The 10,386-nt window shown below is 43.9% G+C and overlaps 1 protein-coding gene across 1 annotated transcript in view; it reads left to right on the plus strand.

The window, feature by feature from the left end:
* The window catches only part of LOC140377765 (slit homolog 1 protein-like), a 146,676-nt gene that overhangs the window by 91,622 nt on the left and 44,668 nt on the right, over positions 1–10,386 (plus strand). Inside the window, exons 19-25 of the mRNA XM_072463316.1 lie at positions 2,606–2,749; positions 3,662–3,828; positions 5,851–5,986; positions 6,768–6,836; positions 7,575–7,646; positions 8,426–8,497; positions 9,562–9,633. Coding sequence (XP_072319417.1) covers positions 2,606–2,749; positions 3,662–3,828; positions 5,851–5,986; positions 6,768–6,836; positions 7,575–7,646; positions 8,426–8,497; positions 9,562–9,633 — 732 coding nt within the window. The remainder of the gene's footprint in view (positions 1–2,605; positions 2,750–3,661; positions 3,829–5,850; positions 5,987–6,767; positions 6,837–7,574; positions 7,647–8,425; positions 8,498–9,561; positions 9,634–10,386) is intronic.

Raw genomic sequence — 10,386 nt, forward strand, 5'->3', positions numbered from 1 at the left:
GGACTGTCCTCCCATGTTTCTGGACTGTCACTCCATGTTTCTGGACTGTCCCCCCATGTTTCTGGACTGTCCCTTCCATGTTTCTGGACTGTCCCTATATGTTTCTGGACTGTCCCTCCATGTTTCTGGACTGTCCCTCCATGTTTCTGGACTGTCTGGACTGTCCCTCCATGTTTCTGGACTGTCCCTCCATGCTTCTGGTCCCTCCATGTTTCTGGACTGTCCCCGCATGTTTCTGGACTGTCCCTCCATGTTTCTGGACTGTCTCTACATGTTTCTGGACTGTCCCTCCATGTTTCTGGACTGTCCCTCCATGTTTCTGGACTGTCCCTCCATGTTTCTGGACTGTCCCTCCATGTTTTTGGTCCCTCCATGTTTCTGGATTGTCCCTCCATGTTTCTGGTCCCTCCATGTTTCTGGACTGTCCCTCCATGTTTCTGGTCCCTCCATGTTTCTGGACTGTCCCTCCATGTTTCTGGACTGTCTCTACATGTTTCTGGTTCCTCCATGTTTCTGGACTGTCCCTATATGTTTCTGGACTGTCCCTCCATGTTTCTGGACTGTCCCTCCATGTTTCTGGACTGTCTGGACTGTCCCTCCATGTTTCTGGACTGTCCCTCCATGTTTCTGGTCGCTCCATGTTTCTGGACTGTCCCCCATGTTTCTGGACTGTCCCTCCATTTTCTGGACTGTCTCTACATGTTTCTGGACTGTCCCTCCATGTTTCTGGACTGTCCCTCCATGCTTCTGGTCCCTCCATGTTTCTGGACTGTCCCCCCATGTTTCTGGACTGTCCCTCCATGTTTCTGGACTGTCTCTACATGTTTCTGGACTGTCCCTCCATGTTTCTGGACTGTTTCTCCATGTTTCTGGACCGTCCCTCCATGTTTCTGGTCCCTCCATGTTTCTGGACTGTCCCTCCATGTTTCTGGACTGTCCCTCCATGTTTTTGGTCCCTCCATGTTTCTGGATTGTCCCTCCATGTTTCTGGTCCCTCCATGTTTCTGGACTGTCCCTCCATGTATCTGGACTGTCCCTCCATGTTTCTGGTCCCTCCATGTTTCTGGACTGTCCCTCCATGTTTCTGGACTGTCTCTACATGTTTCTGGTCCCTCCATGTTTCTGGACTGTCCCTATATGTTTCTGGACTGTCCCTCCATGTTTCTGGACTGTCCCTCCATGTTTCTGGACTGTCTGGACTGTCCCTCCATGTTTCTGGACTGTCCCTCCATGTTATTGGTCCCTCCATGTTTCTGGACTGTCCCCCCATGTTTCTGGACTGTCCCTCCATTTTCTGGACTGTCTCTACATGTTTCTGGACTGTCCCTCCATGTTTCTGGACTGTCCTTCCATGTTTCTGGACTGTCCCTCCATGTTTCTGGACTGTCCCTCCATGTTTCTGGTCCCTCCATGTTTCTGGATTGTCCCTCCATGTTGCTGGTCCCTCCATGTTTCTGGACTGTCCCTCCATGTTTCTGGACTGTCCCTCCATGTTTCTGGTCCCTCCATGTTTCTGGACTGTCCCTCCATGTTTCTGGACTGTCTCTACATGTTTCTGGTCCCTCCATGTTTCTGGACTGTCCCTCCATGTTTCTGGTCCCTCCATGTTTCTGGACTGTCCCCCCATGTTTCTGGACTGTCCCTCCATGTTTCTGGACCGTCCCTACATGTTTCTGGTCCCTCCATGTTTCTGGACTGTCCCTCCATGTTTCTGGACTGTCCCTCCATGTTTCTTGTCCCTCCATGTTTCTGGACTGTCCCCCCATGTTTCTGGACTGTCCCTCCATGTTTCTGGACTGTCCCTCCATGTTTCTGGACTGTCCCTCCATGTTTCTGGACTGTCCCTCCATGTTTCTGGACCGTCCCTCCATGTTTCTGGGCCGTCACTCCATGTTTCTGGACCGTCCCTCCATGTTTCTGTCCCTCCATGTTTCTGGACCGTCCCTCCATGTTTCTGGTCCCTCCATGTTTCTGGACCGTCCCTCCATGTTTCTGGACTGTCCCTCCATGTTTCTGGACTGTCCCTCCATGTTTCTTGTCCCTCCATGTTTCTGGACCGTTCCTCCATGTTTCTGGACCGTCCCTCCATGTTTCTGGACCGTCCCTCCATGTTTCTGGACCGTCCCTCCATGTTTCTGGTCCCTCCATGTTTCTGGTCCCTCCATGTTTCTGGACCGTTCCTCCATGTTTCTGGACCGTCCCTCCATGTTTCTGGTCCCTCCATATTTCTGGTCCCTCCATGTTTCTGGACCGTCCCTCCATGTTTCTGGACCGTCCCTCCATGTTTCTGGTCCCTCCATATTTCTGGTCCCTCCATGTTTCTGGACCGTTCCTCCATGTTTCTGGACCGTCCCTCCATGTTTGTGGACCGTCCCTCCATGTTTCTGGTCCCTCCATGTTTCTGGTCCCTCCATGTTTCTGGACCGTTCCTCCATGTTTCTGGACCGTCCCTCCATGTTTCTGGACCGTCCCTCCATGTTTCTGGTCCCTCCATATTTCTGGTCCCTCCATGTTTCTGGACCGTTCCTCCATGTTTCTGGACCGTCCCTCCATGTTTGTGGACTGTCCCTCCATGTTTCTGGACTTGTCTTGTGTGTTTTTGCAGGATGCTGAGGAACAATAAGATCAGCTGCATCCACAACGGCAGCTTCAGCGGACTCCCTCACGTGCGGCTCTTGTCTCTGTACGATAACCAGCTCAGCAGCATTCTGCCCGGAGCCTTCGACGCGCTGCCCAACCTCTCCACGCTGTAAGAGACAACGCCGACGCCCACACAGCTCGGTTATTAATGCACATAATAATGTATATTCATCGTGTGTAGAGCTTATCCAGAAAACTGACATTTGCCTCACAAACACAGACTGAATACGTGCGTTCGCGGTGACATCATACAGCCGGGACTTCCCCATAGCGGCCATTTTAAAAGGGGCACGCGATATATAGAAACCAACACGACTGCATCCTTTTCTACTGCATAATGAGCTAGGAATACTTTGATTCTTTAGATGATAATGGCAAAACTAAGGTACACGACAAAGCTCTTTCATTCCTTGGTCAGTCAACAGAGCGATGTCCTGACAGATTTAGCAGGTTTTTGGCATTTTGGCCTCATATTTCCTGGATTTCGTATGTAGTAGACGTGCTGTTGTGCCCCTTTCAAAATGGCGGACTCGGTTGTATACTACGGAATTGGGGCAAAGAGTTTTATTAGAGCTGGAAAAGTTTGCAATATGCTGTTAATTACTGTGATATTGATATTATCAGTGTATTTTAATACACTTTTTGACACAGTCATTTCAGTTATATTAAAATGAAAAGGTGCACGCCTTAATTTACAAGTCAGACTGTCAAAATAAAAGCATATCATAGACAAAACCAAGATGAACTTTGAAAAAATCCTAAAATAAATCTGCCCTTTGCATTTAAAAACAGCCTTTGTGTATATTTAGTTTGTTGCAGTATTGATTGCGTCTGCCATAATTGCGATTTTGACACTTTTGCGATACTATTGTGCAGCTCTAAGTTTGATTTGCCATTTTCCTGATATTTTCTTCATTTCAAACACGTCCTGGAGCTTTACAAAACGTTTTTAGAGTATAAACGACACATTATACATATTAAATGGAGATTATGTTCCGTCCTCTCTGTTCTGTCGTCATAGAAACCTGCTGGCAAACCCGTTTAAGTGCGACTGCCGCTTGTCCTGGTTCGGCGCGTGGCTTCGGAGTCGTCGCATCGTTACAGGAAACCCTCGCTGTCAAAGCCCCGCCTTCCTCAGAGAAATCCCGCTCCAGGACGTGGCAGCTCCAGACTTCAGATGTGAAGACGGTGCGCGCTCTCAAATACTGACCTCTCTCACCGTTTCAACTGTTAATCTACCTTTTAACCACGTTTCCTCGTTAAAACTGGGGTCGTTCAAGTTGGTGTGATCGGAAAAAAATGTGCTTTTGTGTGTTTTAACGTTTTAGTCACTTGAACGTTTGAGTTACAACTTGAGAACATTTTGACTGATCTTAACTTTCTCTTTGTTTCTGTGGTTCAAACACGATGATTTCAGTCTTGTCTGAGTTCAGCTGGAGAAAGTTGTTTTGCATCCACAAACTGATCTGTTGGATGCAGTGACAGAGTGAATCTACTGGTCCATATTCACCTGCCGACAGTGAAACATAGATCTGACTCGTGTGCATAATTGTGATAGGACACATTTTCACTGCGTATCAACTGACCTAAAAAAAAAATTATGAATAAAAAATTATGTGTTACATAAGGATCTGACATTGAGCACTGTAAGTTCCAGACTAGTTTCAGTGGGACTTGAATAAATTTAAATTCTCAGATCGGTTTGTTAGTGAATATGTTGTGCCCTGACGTGTCCTGTGTGTGTCCTGTGTGTGTCCCGTGTGTGTCCTGTGTGTGTCCTGTGTGTATCCTGACGTGTGTCCTGATGTGTCCTGTGTGTATCCTGACGTGTCCTGTGTGTGTCCTGTGTGTGTCCTGACGTGTGTCCTGATGTGTCCTGTGTGTGTCCTGACGTGTCCTGTGTGTGTCCTGATGTGTCCTGTGTGTGTCCTGACGTGTCCTGTGTGTGTCCTGATGTGTCCTGTGTGTATCCTGACGTGTCCTGTGTGTGTCCTGACGTGTGTCCTGTATGTATCCTGACGTGTCCTGTGTGTCCTGTGTGTGTCCTGATGTGTCCTGTGTGTGTCCTGACGTGTCCTGTGTGTGTCCTGTGTGTCCCGTGTGTGTCCTGTGTGTGTCCTGTGTGTATCCTGACGTGTCCTGTGTGTGTCCTGACGTGTGTCCTGTGTGTCCTGTGTGTGTCCTGACGTGTGTCCTGTGTGTATCCTGACATGTCCTGTGTGTGTCCTGTGTGTCCTGTGTGTGTCCTGACATGTGTCCTGTGTGTGTCCTGTGTGTCCTGTGTGTGTCCTGACGTGTCCTGTGTGTGTCCTGTGTGTCCTGTGTGTGTCCTGACGTGTCCTGTGTGTGTCCTGTGTGTATCCTGACGTGTCCTGTGTGTGTCCTGATGTGTCCTGTGTGTGTCCTGATGTGTCCTGTGTGTGTCCTGTGTTTCCCGTGTGTGTCCTGACGTGTCCTGTGTGTGTCCTGTGTGTCCCGTGTGTGTCCTGACGTGTCCTGTGTGTGTCCTGTGTGTCCTGTGTGTGTCCTGACGTGTCCTGTGTGTGTCCTGTGTGTATCCTGACGTGTCCTGTGTGTGTCCTGTGTGTGTCCTGTGTGTCCTGTGTGTGTCCTGACGTGTGTCCTGTGTGTATCCTGACGTGTCCTGTGTGTGTCCTGTGTGTCCTGTGTGTATCCTGACGTGTCCCCTGTGTGTATCCTGACGTGTCCTGTGTGTGTCCTGTGTGTCCTGTGTGTATCCTGACGTGTCCTGTGTGTGTCCTGTGTGTCCTGTGTGTGTCCTGACGTGTGTCCTGTGTGTATCCTGACGTGTCCTGTGTGTGTCCTGTGTGTCCTGTGTGTCCTGTGTGTATCCTGACGTGTCCTGTGTGTGTCCTGTGTGTCCTGTGTGTGTCCTGACGTGTCCTGTGTGTGTCCTGTGTGTATCCTGACGTGTCCTGTGTGTGTCCTGTGTGTCCCGTGTGTGTCCCGTGTGTGTCCTGTGTGTGTCCTGTGTGTATCCTGACGTGTCCTGTGTGTGTCCTGATGTGTCCTGTGTGTGTCCTGACGTGTTCTGTGTGTGTCCTGTGTGTCCCGTGTGTGTCCTGTGTGTGTCCTGTGTGTGTCCTGACGTGTGTCCCGTGTGTGTCCCGTGTGTGTCCTGACGTGTCCCGTGTGTGTCCTGACGTGTATCCTGACGTGTGTCCTGACGTGTGTCCTGTGTGTGTCCAGGCTGGGTGGATGACAGTCTGTGTGGCCCCGGGCCCCTCTGCCCCGCTCACTGCACCTGTCTGGATACTGTGGTGCGCTGCAGTAACAAACACCTACAGAATCTGCCCCGAGGACTTCCCCGCAACCTGACCGAACTGTGAGTCCTGACTGTGTTTCAGACGTCTGCCCAGCTTTAATGTTTTAGTGTCATTTGTTGGACTGAGGTTTCTTATACTCTTACACAACACTTCAGATTCCATCAGTGTCGATAAGAACATGTTTAGTATTTCAAATCACTAATGCACAATAAATCACAAAAAATTGTATAATGTGTTTTATACCAAAAGCTGAAATTCCAGTATTTTATCCCTCAAAAAACAATTTCAACCCAGTTAATAGAGTGAGATACAATTTGTTTATGAAACATGTAAAACTTCAAAAAAAAAGTCAAAAACTGAATTTTTTTAATGAGTCCATTTATAATTTGGTGAATAGTGAATAATTAGAGATCCCAGATTAATACACTTTCCTTTTAATCAACATGTTCATTCTTGACATTTACAAAAGAGCATTGTTTATGTATTGTTCAGATGTCAGAGCATAAAAAAGAGGCAGAAGGAGGTCATGAACGTGCACTTTTAAAGATAATTTAAAAGATACTGTCTTTTATGTGCAAAAAGATGACTCTAGTTTATTGGTGGGGGTTTTCCACAAGTAGTGAAGAAAAGAGAAAGAGAAACAGCAGCACAAATACTTTAGTTACATCAGGTTTAACATTTATGATTGTGACAAGAAAGATTTGAGGCAAAAAGGAGGATTTAAGTATCCGACTGTGATAAAGGTGCACTGTGGCTTTTGTATATCCTCATATGATCAGGTTTAGGCTTTTTTAAATTCAGTTTGCGGTTCTTCTCTAACCCGATCTGTGTCTATGTCAGTTATCTGGATGGAAACCAGTTCACCAGTGTCCCCAAAGAACTGGCATCGTTCAAGTATCTGCAGCTTGTGTGAGTAGAAAAAGACACATCTGCATTTGGACACTTCAAACAACACAACATGTCTCTTTGTCTCTTTGTTTCATCCGATAGTTTAAATCAACCTTTGTTTAAATCTGCCCGTCTTGGTGTTTGTAGTTCCACATTTGGTCCAGCAGAGGGAGCTGTGGACTGCCTTTTGCACTGAAAATGTTCACCTTCTTTCGTTATACAGACAGTTGAATCTGATTAAGACATTTTAATTTACATAATAACAGAAAAACATGGAAACTTCACCAGCTAAAATGGAGTAGAATAAGTCTAGCTAAACACTTAAATTCAAATACTTGATATTGTACTTATATCCAGTGTTGGGTAAAAATATATATTTCGCTACAGAATATTGAATACCTGCATTAAAATTAATGTTGTATTCTGTTCCATGGTCCAATCAGAATTGGACAAACAGAGCTGCGTTTCCTATTTTTTATCACTGATACTTTGTTGTTTGAAGCCTACATTTAATGATAAAATACAGAAATGTATTCCTTTGATTTTAGAAAAGCTAATATTCTTATACCAATATTCTGTTCCTGAGTAGTTACTCAGTGAGTAGTTCATGTATTCAGTAACTTCCTGACATTTCTTTTGTCCTCATGTGATTGATGTGCCTGACTGTCAGCTGCTCTGTGTATCGTTCCCCCTGAGAAATAAAGTTATCTGACTTGAATTGAATGCAGTTCTAACTGTTCTTTGTTGTTTTTCCTTCAGAGATTTGAGCAACAATAAGATCAGTTCTCTGTCGGACGACTCCTTCTCCAACATGAGCCAGCTCACCACTCTGTGAGTCCAGACACTTTACCCAGGGTGCACTTGGGCCACAGCTTTTGTCCATTAACCCCAACCAGGGGGAGCTGGGAATGGTTTTAAAACTTTAAAATACATTGAATAGTATTTGAACAAATATTATTGCCCACAGATACTATCCCACCAAATGATTAGAAAAACATGAAAACATGTCACGTGCACTTTTAGGAGAGACTCTGCAGGTGAAAGTGAAACTGCTGTTTACTGACATAAAGGCAAGAAAAAGTGTATTACAAGTGTTTCATCTCGTCATGTTTAATGTTAAAAAAATATTGAAAATGTCCAAAATTGCACATAATATTTGGGATATTTGAATCTGAAAAATTGACAGTGTCAGGTTTTCTGTTAGATCTGCTGAGTCCAAGATTGGAAAGTTTGGTGTATGTAGGTGTAGGTGTAGATAAGGAGTGTAGGTGTAGATAAGGAGTGTAGGTGTAGATAAGGAGTGTAGGTGTAGGTGAAGGTGTAGATAAGGAGTGTAGGTGTTTGATTCACACTAGTTTGATGAATCCTGGTTTGAAAACTCTCTCCCCTCCGAGCATCAAAACACACAATCCCTCCGATAACTGTTGTTTTCTCGATCTGTGTCATTCCCTCTGCAGCCAGTAGGCAGCGCTAAAGCTTTTTTTTGTTCCTAAACATGGAATGACACTCTAAAATGTACAAGAACATGTTTATATGTTTACAGGCAGAAAACAATACAAATGCAGCATGATATTTGTCCTTTAATACAAACGTGTGCTTTGTGTTTTCAGGATCCTCAGTTACAACTCTCTGCGCTGCGTTCCTCCTCAGGCTCTGGCAGGACTGCGCTCACTCAGACTCCTGTACGACTCCGAAACACTCATGCGTTCGCGGTGACGTCGTACAGCCGCAACTTCCCCAGAGCGGCCATTTTAAAAGGGGCACGCGATATATAAAAACCAACACGACTGCATCCTTTTCTACGGGATAATGAGCTACGAATACTTTGATTCTTTAGACGATAACGGCAAAACTAAGGCACACGACAAAGCTCTCATTCCTCGGTCTGTCACCAGAGCGATGTCCTGACAGATTAAGCAGGTTTTTGGCAGAACTGATGGTTAAATGTCGTTTAATGGTTCCTTTTCTTTGTCATTCAACCAACTTAAGAGCTAGACAGAACACAATAAAAAACAATTACATTTTGGCCGTACATCACTGTATTTCTAGCTAATTACATTAGTACAATATTTCCCAACTTATTTGTCAATTAAACATTTCAAATATTTAATTATTACAGTCGTTTTAACTACAGACCTTGTTCCCCTGTCGACTGTAGCTAGATCCTTGAGTTTGTCCGTGTTTTGTCTGTTTATCGTTGTTCAATTTACTTTGCGTCTTTTCCTTAGTGTCAAGTAGACTTCCGCTTCACGATCACTTCCGGTTACACAGGAAGTTACCAAAATAAAAGCAAAACCTTACCATACAACATAAATGTGACCTTTACAGTAGGGCTGCAACTAACAATCATTTTACAAGTCGACAGTCAAGCGATTATTTCAGTTGGACATAGAGACTTTTTAAGTAAAAATATGTCAACTTAAGTCTGTTAGATAGAGAATATTTACAAATGAAGTTGCTTATTCTTTTTTTTGACAAAGCTGCTATTTTTGTTGTAATTTTGTATGTGTTTTGTATAGTCCAGATACCTTATTATTTGTATTAACTTAAGTCACAAATAATCATTGCAGCCTTAATCTCCAGCCATTGATAGTGTTTTTATTATACATATATTGTGTATTTTGGTCATAATAGCCTGTTTCCTCCATCATTTATGTTTGACTGAATTCTTGACTGTAAAAGCGCCGCTCGCGCTCCAGTTTAACGTGACAACTGATGGTGTTTGTTGACTTGTGTCGCGCTTCAGTTCGCTCCACGGAAACGAGATCTCAGAGCTGCAGAAGGGAATCTTCAGTGACGTGGCCTCGCTCTCTCATCTGTGAGTTTGACCTGTTTCTTAAGACATATTTATATTAATACTCCAAACCAACGCTGTCAATGATTCTGTCATTAATTCTGTCCCACTCGACTTGAGAAACAACACGAGAAACGACTTCATTTTGTTGTATATGGTTCATTTTGAGTGAAACAAAAGCTTCATGAACAAAAATGCATTTTAAAAAAGGCTAAAAACGATGGAAAATACTGAAAATACCAGTGTTGTTATGGCAGATGACAATTACACTCTCCCTCTGCTTCATTTAAACATGTTCCTGGATAAGTTTGGAAAAAATGACCATTGTAAAACTCAAATATAGTATTTATGTTGATTTGGGGATATTTTCAGTCTTAAAATAAATTGCCAATGGATCAAGAATAAAATATCTTAATTATCTCAAAATAAGCAAAAGACAATAAAGGTTAAAAAAAGAAAAAAGAGAAGCTTGTACTGCACTTGAAATAAGAACAAAATCTACTTCAGTGGACAAATCTTAGTTTAAGAAAGTCAAAATGAATTTAAATCTTAATTTAATCACATTTGAATTTAGTATCTCATTAAAGATTGTATTTTTCCCCCACTGAGTTATTATTTTGAAGAAGTTAATCTCAGGTTGTATCAGAAAACTAACCCAATTTGAATATTTTTCTGTAGGACTGCAACTGACAATTATTTTAGCATCCAACCATAGTCAGCGATGATTTATATTGTAAATAGATTTGAAAGTGCATTGTTTGTCAGAATAAGGTTTAA

The sequence above is a fragment of the Eucyclogobius newberryi genome, unplaced genomic scaffold (assembly GCF_026437365.1).
Source record: "Eucyclogobius newberryi isolate DKJ021-1_F unplaced genomic scaffold, fEucNew1.0.hap1 SCAF_4, whole genome shotgun sequence".
Classification (NCBI taxonomy): Eukaryota; Metazoa; Chordata; class Actinopteri; order Gobiiformes; family Gobiidae; genus Eucyclogobius; species Eucyclogobius newberryi.